This window comes from Condylura cristata, unplaced genomic scaffold, assembly GCF_000260355.1.
Source record: "Condylura cristata isolate star-nosed mole 26May11 unplaced genomic scaffold, ConCri1.0 scaffold00006, whole genome shotgun sequence".
NCBI classification, from domain to species: Eukaryota; Metazoa; Chordata; class Mammalia; order Eulipotyphla; family Talpidae; genus Condylura; species Condylura cristata.
The window spans coordinates 18,003,357-18,019,695 of NW_004567107.1; the positions used below are offsets into that span (position 1 = coordinate 18,003,357).

At 44.5% G+C, this 16,339-nt stretch overlaps 2 protein-coding genes across 2 annotated transcripts in view; both read left to right on the plus strand.

Annotated features, from left to right (window-relative positions):
* The window catches only part of EPB41L4B (erythrocyte membrane protein band 4.1 like 4B), a gene marked incomplete at its 5' end in the record, with an annotated part of 122,714 nt that extends 109,800 nt beyond the window's left edge, over nucleotides 1–12,914 (plus strand). The window contains 4 exons of the mRNA XM_004677958.2: nucleotides 1,344–1,460; nucleotides 4,309–4,377; nucleotides 9,015–9,160; nucleotides 10,128–12,914. Of these exons, the coding sequence (XP_004678015.1) occupies nucleotides 1,344–1,460; nucleotides 4,309–4,377; nucleotides 9,015–9,160; nucleotides 10,128–10,197 (402 nt within the window). The remainder of the gene's footprint in view (nucleotides 1–1,343; nucleotides 1,461–4,308; nucleotides 4,378–9,014; nucleotides 9,161–10,127) is intronic.
* Nucleotides 10,282–16,339, plus strand: part of FRRS1L (ferric-chelate reductase 1-like) — a 22,301-nt gene continuing 16,243 nt past the window's right edge. The window contains exon 1 of the mRNA XM_004677959.2: nucleotides 10,282–10,317. Coding sequence (XP_004678016.1) covers nucleotides 10,282–10,317 — 36 coding nt within the window. The remainder of the gene's footprint in view (nucleotides 10,318–16,339) is intronic.

Sequence of the window (16,339 nt, forward strand, 5' to 3'; positions counted from 1 at the left end):
TCAGGTTTATGGCGGCTTTCATTTTTCATCAGCAATCAGCATGCCTGCTATTATCTGCTGGCCAGTGGGCCAGCTTCACGCTGCCGGATTACAGAGTGTGGGATTTATGCTGGAGACCAAGACGAACAGAGGAGGGGTTTTTAAGTAGGTTGGTAAAACTTAACTTGGAGTGACTAAGTGACTCACTTGTTTCTGAAGAATGGATTTAGAACAGCCAACAAGAGGGTCTAGAACTGTGAATTTAGATTTGCAAATACAATTTCTGCTTCTTCTAAATTTGAATAGTCAAACAAGGCCATTGTGAAGACCAGACAGCTATCAAAGCCCCTTGGAAATTGCCCAGAACAGCACAATGGCAGAGGCTGGAGTTAGATCAATTTAGAGATGGCAGAGAGGCCTGCAATTTTCTTAATCATTTTTCAATGAAACTTGCCCAGAGGCTGTATTTCAGTGGTTATGGCAGGATGATTGATACCAGCTATTGAAGGAGAGTCTTGAACTAAAATATGTGTATATTTATTCTCTAAAGCAAATGGCCCCCCTGAAACTCCAACTCTAACCCTGTCGGTGGCCCCACCTGACATCAGAGCTTCATCTCTGCACCTTCTCCATCCCCAATGGCACAGGCTATCCGACCTCGGTGCCTAGCACTGTTTAGGGCTGGGGAGCAAGACTTAGTAACCCATGTGCCCTGACATTTTCTCACAGCATTTAGTATCTTCCAGCTAACAGCAAGTACCAGCTGACACCGAGATTCATGGGTGGGGCAAGGGCACCATGTTTTCTGAACACTGATAACAAAAAGTCATGGCAGATCAAACCCTAAGATCTGCTTCTTCTTACTGGCACATCATTCTCCCGGGGCACTCCGTGGATGTGACTCATCTGTACGCCACCATGGGGCCTTTATTTTTATACAGGAGGTCACCAGGCAGGAGGGTGCTCCCCATGTTGCTTCCATGACCATCCCTAACTCATCATGTTTCTCTTTCGGCTTGGCCAACGCTTTTGAATCCTCAACAGCATGCCAGGAAACTACTGCCAGTCCCATGAAGTTGGCACAGCAGATGCCCCTACCTGCCAGCCCCGAGAATGGAGCTTTGATGGGTCGTTGTGCTCAGATAGAGAAGACAGATGAGGGCTGGAGAGAAGGCGGAGAGAGGAGGGAGGCGGGAGGGGCTCAAGCAGCTGCAGAGGCAGGAAGTGGCTGGGGTGAGCAGTGGAGTTGATGACAGACCCATCTTGCACTGTGCTATCTTTCTCTCCTTCCCCTCCCTTATCTCTTCTTCCTCTTCCCCCTCTCTCACCATCCTCCTCCCCTTCTCTCCTCTCCTCGTGAGCAGGCAGAGCCCGCCAGCGCCCCCTACTGTGCCCACTCTCGCTGTTCTCCTCCACTCTCTCTCCCCATGAAGGAAGAGACCACTGGAGTTTGCATGCACCCTCCAATCAAAACAAGGCTGGTAGGTACCCTGGCAGGGAGAGGGGCCTGGCCAGGAGACGTGAGGCGGCCAGCAGCCCCCAAGTGACGGCCCTGCGGGGGTGAATGCCCCAGACCTGCCGCGCTCTCGGGGCTGTCCCTCCAGGATGATGCAGGAGTTGGAGACCAGCCAGCTGGTCACCCCGGGACACACATCTGTGGTCCCCTCAGGCCTCTAGGTCTTGTCTCTAGGTCTCAAGTTCAGGAAGGGTTGTCCCTCCCACCACCACCCCCAAGAGCTTTGATGAACTAGATGCTTTTGCAGAGAGAAGAATCTTAGTTGCAATTCCATTGACATAAAAAGCTTTTTGAAACTTGTCTTTTCCTGCTGTTTATCAGGATAACAATATGAGCTTTACAAAAAACCACTTAAAAGGACTCACCCATCATCCCAACTTGGCCCTCATTTTTTTTTCCATTTTTGCGTATTTCCTTATTTATTCACATTCACTCATCGTTTTACACAGTTCAGTCACAGTGTCCATATCATCTCCTGTTTTTCTCTTTTCCCTTATGGTTGAGTTTCTATCTTGTTACAGTATTCTGCATGACGGTTAACATTGCTCCAAATGAAAGGTCCATCGTTCACCTAACAGGTTCTTTACTGCAGGACACGCTTCGTCTCCAGTTTTCATTCACTCTTTAAAAGAACACATTAGCTTTGGTGTCAGGCACTTCATTTTCTTAGGCTGGGTTCATACTGCGACATGGGCTTTTGCTCCCTTCTGCCACCTTATGGTGTCCTCAGGGGAGTGAATACATTTTGTCACAGCTGAGCAAACAGTGCAACTGTGGGAATGTATTTCCTTATAGAGAGCAGGCATAAATAATTCTCTGAAGTTGCCGACTCTATGCTTCTTTACTAGCCATAATAACCCTCTTTTGTCCTTCTTCTTCATGATGGTCTGAGAGTTTCATCCATGTGTTTCTTCTTATGTTGCTGCTGGTCTCAGAACACCATGTTGACCCATGGGGCCATGGAGGAAAGGTACCCACCTGGCTCACCCTGAGTCCTCTCCCTGCCTGAAGGCAACTTGGGTCTTGTTTTTGGGTTTTGAGATGTTTAAAGGGACCAACAGGAGTTTGGGAGAGGGGAGATGCTTGGGCCTGGATATCTCAGAGCACATGGGGCAGGTCATTGTCATTCTCAGATTGGTCCAGACCTGCACCACCCACTCAGCAAACCTTAGCAGATTTGAGTCTGGCCGGATGTGTTCTTTCTCTTCCCTACCTTAGCCTCCATTAGACTCGAATGGATTGAGTAGCTATCCCGGGTTCACATTTTATTTTTTTACTTGATATAATTGTATTTTTTTTTTTACAGTCATTTGTATAGTTTGTTACAAAGCCATAGAAGACTACAGCTCATTTAAAATCATTTTTGGTCAGCCAATACATAAAATCTGTGTGCAGTTATCATGTATTTACAGGGCCTCATGTTAGTCACTTTCAGTGATTATTCCAACAATGGCACACTCTCAACGTAAGACATGGCTTAAGATAAATATATTAGTCAATAAATCATCAGAGAACATATTTCCATAAATGAATTGTGCTTCCATACATATGCAGAATATACATAACTTTTTTCCTCCCATCCAAGTACTAACCAGGCCCGACCCTGCTTAGCTTCCAAGATCAGACGAGATCGGGTGCGTTCAGGGTGGTATGGCCGTAGACCTAAGTTGTTTTCTAGCCTTTAAAACATTTTTTTAAATGGTAATATTGATGAAGGAGCCCTCAGATGACCACCAGTGTCTACTATAGTAAGCAGTGTACAGGGGGCCCGGACTCACTAGCCCAGAAAACATTCTCTGTCTATACACTTTAGTTGGTGGACTCTGACAAACTCTGAGCAATGGAGAGAAACCTCAGGAGCCCAGGTAGGCCTGGGAGTCCCAGTTCTATACAAGACCCCAAGAGACACAAAGGCTGCTGTGGGTGGGCGCCGGTAGCCATGGTGACTGTGCTGCACCCTCTCATGGTAGTTAGCACAGTGCACTCACAAGCAGGTGTGCAGATAACCCCTGTGCCCCAGGGGTTGCAGACAGAGTCCTCAGGCCCCTGGCCTGCTGGTAGTCCTTTAGGCCAGCCTAGAGAAATAGGCAGCCCCCAATCCTTCCCTATGACTTCTAAGAGACCAAAGATAAAATGACGAAAAGAAAGAACAGTTTGGCCATGCACTCCTGGCCAATCAGGCTATAGCCACCCATTCTTGCCCACCCTGCGCTGCAGCCAGCCCCAGCCCTGGCATTTCAATCACCAGATCTTCTATACCCAGAGGCCAGAGTGGCAGTATTCTCACATGCCTACCTGGGCTGCTGTGTTGCCCAGAGCTTACCCAGAGTCCACCAACTCAAGTGTATAGACAGGGAGTGCTTTCTGGGCTGATGAGTCCAGGCTCTGGCTGCTCCGACCCCTGTCACAGACAGCGTCCCAGAATGCGGGCCCTCGATGGTGTCGACTCCATACGCCGGCCGCCGGGAGCAACCATGAGCAGGCAACCCTGGCCAGCCTCTCACTACACACCCCGATCATGACCTTCTATGGATCCAGTATGTAGGGCCCAGCGCGCCTCGGAAGCCCAAGTTGACCGCAGTGAAGGGAGTAAGGCTTGTGCTTGCTGTCTCCAGGCCTGACAGGACAGTATTGGGCACAGTACAGTCTCCAGCAGCTGGGGGACCCTTTGTTTGTCTCTTTCCACCGGCAGTGAAGCGTCTGCGTATATTCCCCTGAACCCTTCAGCCTGGTTCGAAAAGTCCACTGCCAGAGAATTCACGACTTTGTTTTCAGATCTGAAAGTAACACTCTTGTCTTTCTCTTTTTTGAAGATAAAAACATTCCCAGCTGATCCAGTGACCCCATTTCCTGATCCTTTCATTACAGGGCCACAGTTTACGGTAAGTAGACCTAGAAATCAGATCTGTGTTTTCCCACATTGTTCCCGGGTGGCCTGCTTTTCTGTGGAATGCCAGACAGAAACACTCACAGCTCCTTTTGATCGCTGTGGAGTTAGGAAGGAGCTGTGGTTTGGGGGGGTCTGCATGTTTTGGTGATTTTATTTTATTGAGGTCAGCTTCACATACATAAAATGAAATTTTGTAAGTGACTATTCAGTGACATTTAATACATTTCCAGTCTTCCAGCTAGAGTCTCTGTCTAGTTCCAAACATTGTTGACACCCTCATGCCCAATAATAGTCGTACCCCATTTCCCCTTCCCTTCGGTCCCTGACAACCGCCAGTCTGCCTCCTGTCTCTGAATTTGCCTAGTTTGGATATTTCATACAAATGGACTCATAGAATACGTGACATTTCACGTATGGCTTTTTTCACGTAGCAGCATGTTTTTGAGACTTTGGGGGGTCATGCCTGCTGTACCATGTGTCCTGACTGTTTCTTTTTATGCTGAGCTAATATCCTCTTGTATGTAAACACCACAGTTTGTTGAGCTGGTCATGGAGGGTCTCTGAGTGATTTCTACCTTCTGCCTATTGTGAATAATGTTGCTATGAACATACAATCCACAGATTTGTGCAAATCCATGTTTTCAGTTCTCTTAAGGTTGGATCTGTCTTGACAATGGTGCAATCTTAGGTGAGTCACAGTACCTCTCTGGGCAGCCAGTCTCCCATTGAAAGTGGAAATAGCCAGCACGTCCTCATATCTGGTGGAGGCAAGGATCAAAAGGGTCAAGAACTTAAAAGTAGTGGCCAGCCAATACATCCCACAAATGTCAACTGTGATTGTTGTTTCTCAAGGCTGTAGAGGCTGGGTGGTGTAATTCACAGGAGCAGGTAGTCATGACAACCAGTTTTGTGTTACCACCTCTCTGTGTCATTCGGCAGCTTATTTAAACTCTCCAAGAATGTTCACATGTTTTTAACATTTAAATCCTGTAGTTTCTTCATCTGTAAAGTAAGAGAGTCTAAGGATGTTCAGGCTTCTTTTTATCCACTCAACTCTTTAAATGAAAGTGCCTGAGCAGCTCACTATGGAACAGGCTGCTGGGGACAGCAGTAGTGGAGAGTCCAGGGTCTCCTCCTCCTTTCCCTCAGTTCCTTTTCCTCTCAGGAATCAGTTTGCAACTCCGGCAACTGAATGACCCCAAAGGCTCCTTCCAGGTAGATGCTAGCCAGTCTGGAGGATCTGTGAGTGGGCTGTGAGGAGGCCCAGGGGTCACGCAAAGTACAGTCTTATGAGCTTGATGGTGGACATCACCATACATGACTTCAGCCACACAGAGAGGGAGGGAAGGGGGAAGCAGTGTGAAGGTAAAAACAGGCTAGAACAGTCCATTTCTGAGCTCTGGAGCTACTTAAGCCTTGCTGTTTGAGAGCTGGAAGACAGAGACAAGGGCCAGGCTGGTCAAGGCTACTGCTCCAATCTCCATCTGATCCTGCAGTTTTTGCAGACACAGTTCCCCAGCCAGAAGCTCCTGCTCCACTTGCCTCAGCTGGCTGTGGCAGGCACTCTGGCCTCCTGCCCAGACTTGGCAGTTCCGTGAGACACCCAGGGAAGCCCTTCCTGAAAAGCTGGGGGCCAGGATGGAGCAGGAAGCCAATGTCAGAAACCATGCTGGGCGTTTTAAGATCTGGGCAAGAGTGACTTGAAGGCAGCTGGAGCAGGCAGAGGAAACAGCGTGAACCAGAGTCCTGGGGCAGAGGGACCATTGCACATTCAAGGGACTGAAAAGGAGTGTGGGACTAGAATGCAGGGAGAAGGGAGTGGGGCATGAGGGGAGGGTAGGGAAAGACGGCAAGGATAAGCTGCAGAGGGGTAAAATCTGTTCAACCTTTGCTAGCCACAGTAGTGACTCTGATCTGTAACCAAGAGTAATGGCAAGTCTTTGCAGGAGGCCACGAGGGCTGTGACAGTGTAATGCATTGGGGTAACCCCTGTAATTGCCATGGGAGAAGAGTTGGGCCCAGGCAGAGTGGATTCTGGACAGTAGTCTAGATGTTTAGGACAATAATTCAAGGAAGAGAGGGCAGTGACCTTGACCCAGAGTGCTGTTGATGGTACAGGTTCGAGAAGGGCAGAGATGGGGAGATAACAGGGGGCTGATAAGAAATTGGCTTGGATGAGGGAGAGAGAAGAGCTAAAATGGCTCCAGAGATCTGACTTGAGGAATGTGGGCAAAGATGAGGAAACCTGCAAGAAGACTAGACTGGGAGAGATGATGAGTTTAGCCGGGATGCATTAGAAATGCCTTTGAAATATTCTGGTGGGCGCAAAGAACAGGCAGGTGGACATCCAAGACTGGATCGGAGATAATAATTAGGGAATTACTGACAGCATCCTAATTAAAATGAGTACTCAGAGTTCAGATTTAATGATCTTAATAATTTTCACTGTTACTCCAAGGTCATCCTTAAATGAAGCTGGCTTTTTTTTTTTTTAACCAATTTGCATGCATGGCAGTGAAGAATACCATGACTGCTGTGCAGTTTGTTGCCACTGCCTCTCCCCACGCTTAATTGGCAATTTTACCCACCATTGATTTTGTGGGATCACTGTGAATGTCCCTCTTTTTCCATCAAAAGTGGCATCAAAAGCCCCACCTCCAACCATGTTACTGAAGCAACAAAATAATTTCTTACCCTGGTTCTTGTTTCCAGAAGGATGGACTAAGTCATGCTTTAAAATGACAGGTTGAATTTCCTACCCATCTGCATGTCTGTCGTGGGTGGTCTGAGGACTTTGCTGTGTGTTGGCCTCTTTCCGGGACCTTGGCTAATGGAGCAGCTGCCATTTGGAACATTCGTAGTCACAGTGGCAGAAGGGAAGAGGGACAGGTGACAAATCACAAGCTGGTGCTTAAATCTTTCAACGGAAATGAAACATGGGACCTCCACCCACATGTCCTTGGCCAGAGCAAGCCCATGGCCACCCCTAGCTTCAGGGAGTGGACTGTGCAGTCCTACCATGTGGCTGGAGCATGATGAACCCAGGTGCCTGGTGAGCTGCGCCGATGAGTCTGACTGCCAACCCTGGGGTAGTTCTCTGAGGCAGCAGGCACACGCTAGCCAAGTGTATGCAGCTCTCGTTCCGGAGGTCAGTTTCTTTGACATTGCTCCATCCCAGGCCAGTTCTCCTTCTGGAAGCAGGTGTGAAACAGGTTTGTGTTTCTCACCAGTAGCCTCGGGAACCATCAAAGGGTGAGCCTCTCTCTGTTGCTCAAGGCAGATACACTCTCACAGGACTGCTGCTCCACTTGTATTTTTGGTGGTTCTCCGTGTTTCCCTAGGAGGGATGACTCATCACCTCGCTCATTGGATGGTCAAAGGCTCTTCACCAGAAAGCCACATCATCAATTTCCCAGTGTTTAGGTCCAGGAACTTATGTGAAAGGTCACATTTTAAATACAGAGCTGGTATTAGCCAAAGGGGATCGAACAAACTAAAAGTATACATAAAAAATACTGTGAGCAAGCCATCTCTGGTGGTGCAGCGGATTAAAGCACAGCACTAAAAAGCTTAAGCCACTTCAGCATGAGTTCAATCCCTGCCTGCCCGGGAGGAGATCCACATGGCGCGGCAGACCTCTCCTGACCTGCCAGCTGCTCCCCTCAGCAGTGTACTTCTTCCATCTGCCTGTTCTGCGCCCCACTCTGTCTCTGGTGAATCCTGTCACCCTCCCCGGGGTCTCTGGCCTGTACCCCAATTCTGTATGAATAAATAAATCTTAAAAAAAAATATTGTGAGCAAGTACATGAAGACCAACAATAAGGGATTAAGGGACTTGTCATTTGTCTACTTCGATATACCTTCTAAGTTTTCTATAAAAATAAGCATATCACGCTTTATAATGAAAACAAACAAACAAAAAATAGATGCCTTGTCCAAATCAGGCAGTATACTGAGTGTAATTCTCAAACTTTACTATGTAGCAGAATCATCCAGAGGTCTTGTTAAAGCACAGATTGCTGGACTTCCTCCCAAAACGTTTTTGGACCTTGGATGGGACTGAGAATTTGCATTTTCACCAAGTTTCAAGGTCGTTCTGATGTTGCTGGTCCAGGAACCATACTTTGCAAACCACTGCTATGGTGATGAAAAATGCTAGTTACAGATTCAGCTAACTCTGGTTCTAAATACTTGTGCTTAACCCTTGTTAAAGTGTGGCTTTGGGAGATTGCTTAACCTCTCTTTGCTCTTCCAAAAAAATCAGTTCTGAAAGGTGCATTTCCCCCCACCTTTTAGCATCTCAGAAATCAGAAAGTTCATTACAGTCGTAAGCGTGACAAAGTGTGAATTTTTCTTTCTCTGTGCTGCAGGCAAAATGGTCTACAATTGATGGTGTCTAAAATATGATGAAATATAATCTCTGTCTTAGAGGATTGGTAGGAGGTAATGAATGTAAAATGCTGAGCATAGTATCCAACACAATGTGGTATCATTTAACACATGGGAATTGATTTTAGCTACTATTAAAAAAAATAACAGAAACTATTTGTTAAAGTGCAGGGAGCAGCTGACAGTGTGAAAACGGAACCCAAATTGAGATTGATTTCCTCTTTTCCGTTTCCTCTCCAGGCAGATTTTAGAGACAGTAAATCACAGTGCTGTCCTAGCCAGTCTTCCCCGCTAATTCCAACAGCAACCCTGAGGCCTTTGACAGAGACCGGCTCCACCGTGCAGACCATCTATGCCACCCGGAAGCCTGTTTCTCTGGCAGCCAGGTGAGTGATCAGTGGGTCCTGGCAAGGAGAAAAACACTGAGATGAAGTGTAGGAGGTGAGGCTGGAATGGTCTCACTTGAGGGCAGAGACTTGAGGGTGGAAAAGAGGCAATCTGTGGAGATTTGGGAAAAGAGGATGCAAAGGGAACAGCCAGTGCTAAGGCTTCTGAGGTGGAGCGTGTTGGGGGCTGATTGTGTAGGACCTTGTGGGCTCGAATGCAGTTATTTAAAAATAATTGGCTTAATAATACTCGGTTATGTCTTAGAACATGTGTACTTTCCGTGTGTGTGTTTATACACGAGAGACAGGTTCTAATAATAGGTGACTGAAGCTGAAGACCAAGAAGTCAGAGGCAGCTCCTCAAAGCAGCCAGTTGTACTTCACTCACTTTTGTGTATTAAAGCATGTAGTGGAACTCTGAGTGAAAGTGCAATACATTTTAAAGAACTCTGGCGACTGGGCATCTTCCTGTTCGTTCAAAAGACTTTCACTGCAAGGTTGCTATGTTCCAGATGGCATGTTGTTCTCTGGGGTTTCAGAGATGAATGACATATGTATAGACATTCCCCTGATGAGAGGACCCTTGGGGAACTCTCAGTCTGATGGAAGAAAGTCATAGAAAGTCAGACAATTTCAAGTTGTGGTAATGCTAGCAAATACAGGGGTTTCCTTAGGAGCCTGAAAGAGAAAGTCAGGGACTAAGAGAAAGAATCTGGGTCACAATGTCCTTAACCACTTCTGGCTTGGTCATACCCAATTGAGTCCATTTTTTGCTCAAACTCTTAAAATTATTTAATAGGAAGAAAGAAAGGAGAGGGAGGAGGAGGACAGAGAGGAGGGTCGGAAGGCAGAGGGAACATATAAAGGGAGGGAAGTAGGCTGAGTCTAGGAGATAAACTTTAGCACAATCTGTTTTGTCAGTTTTGAGGGGCGTTATCTCACCCTTCTGTCACCTCCTCATTTCCAGTGCAGAGACGCTCCGGCAAGAACTAGAGAGAGAGAAAATGATGAAAAGACTGTTGATGACCGAACTGTGAAATTCTTCCCTCGTTACCTGGAGGATGGCACGGTGCCTTCTGTCCGTTTTCTTTCTTCGGGCTTTGTGCTTGCTTTAGCACAACATGCAAATGCGTGTGTTCTGTTTGCCCGTCTCCATGGTTAGTTGAAGCCAACTTGTGGCTTGACTTTTATTGGAAACGTTATTTTATGTCTCCTGAGTAGTAGAATTTTTCTACTGCTCAGTGTAGTTGAGACAGAATTTGGTAAGCCTGAAAGAAGAATATGGGAAAATGGGGATTCCTTTTCAGAAGTACCTGTGTATATTTATCAGTAACCACAGGGGTTAATATGGCCTGGAATCCTTTCCTGTCAATCTCAACCATGATTTTGTATGATTGAAACTAGCACCAAGCTTTGTTTGTTAAAGAGTCATTTTTAATGGGAAAGTAATTCCTTACTGCTGATTTTTTTTCATTTACACTGGTAAATACACAGATCTTAAAATATCCTTAACATTCATTTTTATTCAAACCTAAGTAGTGAACTGAGAAAGAGTGTTGTAATCATCAGGACTGGAAGTACTTCAGCTTCCCTTGAAATATAATTTAATTTGTGAATTTGGTAGATACCATTTTTGGGGGGATAAACAGAATTATCATTGAACTCAAAGTATGGCTTCAGTTGTCTAAAAAACCCTTCCAAGGTTAAAAGGATTTAATGTCAAGATTCATTTGGGTGTTCCATAAGGAAAATTATTTCTAAAGTTGATCAATTCATGTCCTGGTAATAGAGCTTTGACCAGAAGAAACTTTGCTCTCTTTTTATATTGTTTCAAGAAATGTGTTTTTAAATTTTTATTCACTTGAACAACTTTGCAGGAATAAAGAGACCCCCTAACCACACACTGCCCCCTTTAAATTGTTTTCCAAGCTTTCTCAATGAATAAACCCCCCTTTTTACATAGCTCTGACCATTTGGTTGTTCTACATCATCAGACACATATTCCTCTGATCAGCACAGATCCTACAGCTCACCACTTTAAATGTCTTTGTATCCATGTAATTCAATTAACCTTACTTCTTTCCATTATGAGACATTTGCATCATATCCAAGTTTTCACTCTTATAAATAGTGCTGCTATGAATGTCTTTGTAAAAACAAAAACAAAAAACTTTGATCCTTCATTTGGATTTTTCCCTTTGGAATATCTCCAAAGAAGGATTATAAGGTCAAAGAGCATGAACTATTTTATAGCTCTTGTTTCATATTGTCAAATTGCTTTCTAGAAAGATCCAATCTCTGGGTTGGAAGGACCTTAAAGGTCATTTAGTTCAACCCCCTATGCCCTCTGAATGCTTGAATCCCCTCCACAATTTATGACACCACCAGCAATGTATAAGTATTTCTATTTACCAACAGCTCTGCCAGTATTGGGTTTTGCCATTTTTATTTATTTTTGCTAGTTTAATAGATGTGTCTAGCTGTTCTTAAAAGGTTTTACTTCATTAGTTGCTAGCAAGGCCGAGCACTTTTCCATGTGATGATTTACTAGCTGTTTTCCTTTGTGTGTAAAATGTCCATCCATTTCTTATGACCACTTGTTAAGTGGAATTGATCTCGTATATTTGTATCAGAACTGTATTTTTATGTTGTATTGTATAGTTTGCTCTCCTGTCCCTATCCTTAAAACTGAATGGTGCCAATAATTTGATACTAATGCTTATTAAAAAACAAAGTAATGCCTCATTTACTAGCATTGTTGTGAAATGAGGCAGGTAAGCAAATATTCAGATAACAGAGGATTAACCCTTTAAGTGCTGAATCTTTAAAATTTTAATATTTTTTGAGGGAAATCTTTCTAAAACGTATTACACACTTCCCTGCCTTAGTAAACAGAGTATTCTGGAGAGTATTTAATCTTTTCTTAATGAGTCACACTCATCATTTTGAACATCAGTCCCTTTTGTACCATGGTGTGGTACAGTGATGTCAGCAGGAGCTTTCACCTGTGGGGCTTGGCTTTGCCTCTCACTCACCAATCTGCCCTTCTCACTGATGGATTTTACTGCTGTCTGCCATCGGTGAAGCCATCTTAGGGCAACGGTGGCATTTGGGACCTTTTACAACCACATGTGCTCCATGTGTTCCTGTACTTTCGAGGCAACATTAGCTGTTCTTAATCTTGTGCACATGAAACAAAGTGTGTTCCTGCACAGCCTGGAGGTGATATCTGTGTCAGGGCTGTCGCCTTTTGCCAACCTTCCACTCGCGTCCTCCTCCAACCTGCTTCCTGAGTCTTCTGCTCCTACTTCTTGCTCTCTGGTGGGCAACACTGAAGTTTTCTTGGGGAAGCCAGGAAACACCGTGCTCCATTTATGTCGGGTTGACTTTGCTTCTTAGGAAGGTGCATGGGCTTTTGGCTGCTGTTTTCAGGGGGCACCGAACCCCCTGCTTCTTCCCCACTTCCCTCTGGGTTCACAGATATTTCAGAAGGTTGATGTCACTGGAAGTCTGATTACAGTCTGGCTGTTGCTGTATATGAAAACTCAGTACTTTTGGCAGCTCTACTCCAACCAGTAAAATCAAGAGGATTCATGGTTCTGACAGTTGTCCTGGTTATTTGCTTACTTCAATGTGTGGTGGGTGTTTGGCATGGTGACCCAAACAAATGACATTATGTGGGGTGTGTTCACAAGGACGAATGTGATTTGGTACAATCGCTTCACCTTTTTATATACTTAGCACCAAAACAAAAGCACCATGAGGTCACTCCACATCCACATTATTGGGGATTGGGAGGTCAACTTGTAACATAATCAGTCAACTTGTAACATAATCATTCTACAGCAAAGATTGCCAATTGTGATTCAGACTCATTGTGAGCCTGGGGTCCCTGTAAGGGGCTTGGAAATCCTGACCCCTGGAAATCCTGCAGACTGTAGACTGAAAGGGGAGCCTTGTGTTTGAAGAGTTTAAAACTAGGCCCGATGACATTCAGAAGAGCCCTCCTGAATGTACCCCAAATCTTATATTCCCTGAACAGCACAGGAATATTCTCATATCCTATTTTATCTTTTCTTCACCAGCTCAAATATCACAATTTTTTTTAATTCACCATTTTAACCATATTAAAATGTACAATTCAGTGGTTTTCAGTGTATTCCAGTGCTAGGTTAACAGTACCAATACCTAATTCTGGGACATTTTCGCTTATTCCTAAAAGAAACTCCGTATCTCAAGTCACTACCAATTCTCCCCTTCTCCTGTCCTCAACAACCACTAATTTACTTTTTGTCTCTGCAGTTCTGTCTATGGATTTGTCTTTTCTAGACATTTCATATAAATGGAATCATACAACATGTGGTCGGTTTGTGACCAGCTTCTTTCATTTAACACAATGTTTTAAAATTCATCCATGTTGTAACATGTATCAGAAGTTCATTCCTGTTCATGGCTGAATAATCGTCCACTGTTGGATTGCCTGTGTTTGGTTTATCCACTCATCACTGCTAGACATTTGGGTTGCTTCCACTTTTTTGGCTATGATGAAAAATATAAACATTTGTGTACAAGTTTCTGTGTGAACATATGTTTTCAGTTCTCTTGGGTGTATAAATGAAGTTGGAATAGAAGGATCACATGGCAAGTCTATGTTTAATTTTTTGAGAAAGTGCCAAGATCACAGATTTTACTTTTAAGCTATCGAAAGTAAAAAAATCACAGACAGAGGCATGGGCAGATCTGTTACCCATCAGATACCAGCTACAGCACTGATTTGGGGTGTGGGAGTCAGTAACAGAAAAAGGTGGTTTTATGAACAGCACGTTGATGAGACCAGAAAATAAAGGTTCCATTTTTCCTTGAAAAAATGAAAAGGAAATGTAACTCAGGTTTGTCTCTGCCTTCTTGTTTGAATTAAGCCAGGTCTTATTTCACTTACTTAGATCACACTGATCAGGGAACTATCTTGCTTAGATGTGCACAGAGGAGAAAACCACAGTATTTCTTGGCCACTCAGCAGATTCACATTACTGCCAGGAGCAGAGGATCTCTGCAAAGCCCTGAATGTAAGGGATATGTGCTGAGCCTCCCGTAGGGCTTAATCTTATAATAAAACACAGAGAATAAGAAAATCTCTGGAGGTAATGTAAGTGGATGGTGGGTAACCTCAGGAAAGCATGCCAATTTACTAGTGGCTGGAAACGAAGGTGGGTTTAAACTCTGGAAAGCCTTGCAGATGTTGAGTGACCTGTGGAAGCAATGGGTATCCACCCTAGAAAAACTCATACATCACAACACTTATCTAGTACTTCCAGAGGATCTTCACACTCCCCCTGAAGCCCATCATGGACCCCAGGTCCTTGATTATATATATATAGGTAATTGAAATGCACGGATTATCTGCCAGCTTCATTTTGGGCATGGTTTCAGAGCTTCTTTCACCACCTTCCTCTCATTCCCTGCCAAAAATAAAATTAAGTTAAAAAGTCTACATGGTTTTATTAGAGCTACTTACTAGAAGAATAGCCTTGTCTTCATTTACCTTTTACCTGGTCCCATCATTTTTAACTGTAGTTATAGTAATAAGAGGAAGGTAAGTAGCAGCATCTTAGATTCCCAAGCCACAGAATCAATACTGACATCAGAAGTCCAAATTTTGCTTTTTAAGACTAAACATTAGTTTACTCTAAGCTGGCTCTCCTTTCCCTGGTATGGAGGAAGAGAAGAAAAGAAAGGCATTTCAATTTTTAAATAGGGTTTTAAGGATTACACTTTTAACAGATTTTCAATTTTTTTCTGTTGCAAAATGTTATGCATTGCAAACCTATATTTTTTGAAAAGAAGTTTCTGATTTTGCAATTATAGGTCATCTAATCTTTTTCAATCAATAAATAGGATCTATTTCTTGCAATAACAGATGTTTGGAGACCAAGGTTTTCATGCCTTACACCTCATTGACCTGCCAGGATAAACCCAGTGTCTGCATCAAATGATGCCCACTAGCAATATTTGACTTCTGGGTCTGTCAGCACTTTTCACTATTTTGACAGCAGTATCCTGCCTTTCTTCTCTGGGTCAAAAAACAAAAACAAAAACAAAAACAAAAAACCATTGTGAACACTGACTTCCTTTTGGATATTTGTATTTCATAACCTTATGCATATTCATTTATGCCATTTATATACTGAACACCTTTGGTCCTTACTTCTGTCATCGTCCCGTCCCTGATCTTCATTGCCACCATGAACGTTACTGACCTCCCAACCAGTCGGGGCCTATATCTGAAACCTCGTCTCCTCTGCCTCCATAATTATTTTTCTTGCAATAAAATAAAAAGAAATACAAAGAGCAGATTAAAATTCTAGCTCTGCAATACCAGCATAGAAGAAATTGTGTCCATGTTTTCTAAGGGACAACAACTTAGCAGCTGATTATGTTATCACTCCAAACCGTCATCAAGAACTGCAGGACTGGACAAGTAGTGAATGCTTGATTGAATAAGTGGGTGGCTTAGAAGAGGAAAGAGAATTGCATACCCAAGCTGCTGAGGTCTATGCTGTGCAGCTGCAGGGAAACAGAATAACCAATTGCCAATTTTGCAGGGACAGAAGATGCAGGGTTACCTATGGCCTCTGGTGGTTACACACTTCAAAAATCTGGAGAGGAAGAGGTGAATCCAGTCTGAAAAGCTGAGTTCTACTGGCTCTAAACTCAATTTAAGCACTTCAGTTTACCTATCTATATAGTGACGACCTTGCTTTTATTTTCTTATGAAGAGTCCAAGAAATAACAGATATAGGAAGTGCTTTATTAACCAAAAAGTGATGAAACAAGGTGGGGAGACAGCCATTCCAACAATGTGTGTGTGAGCACCCTTCTTTAATAGGGACGTGCCCTGGGGTCCCCTGGGGACTTTGGTAACCTGCAGATCCTGAACATGGATCTAAAGTGGGACTTGCCATAGCACTGCTAACAGGCTCTCCGTGGATGCCCAGGCTGCGGGTGGCCCTCGACCCCCACTCTTAGCAGCAGGGTCGGAAAGAATCAAATGAGAGACTCCGCGGGAGAGGGGAGCGTCGCGGGGCGGGGGAGGGCGGCGTCGGGGCACTGGAAGAAAGGACTGGGACGGGAGGCCGCTAGGAAGGGGAGTGAGTCGGGGCTGGCAGGAGAGGCTGCTCG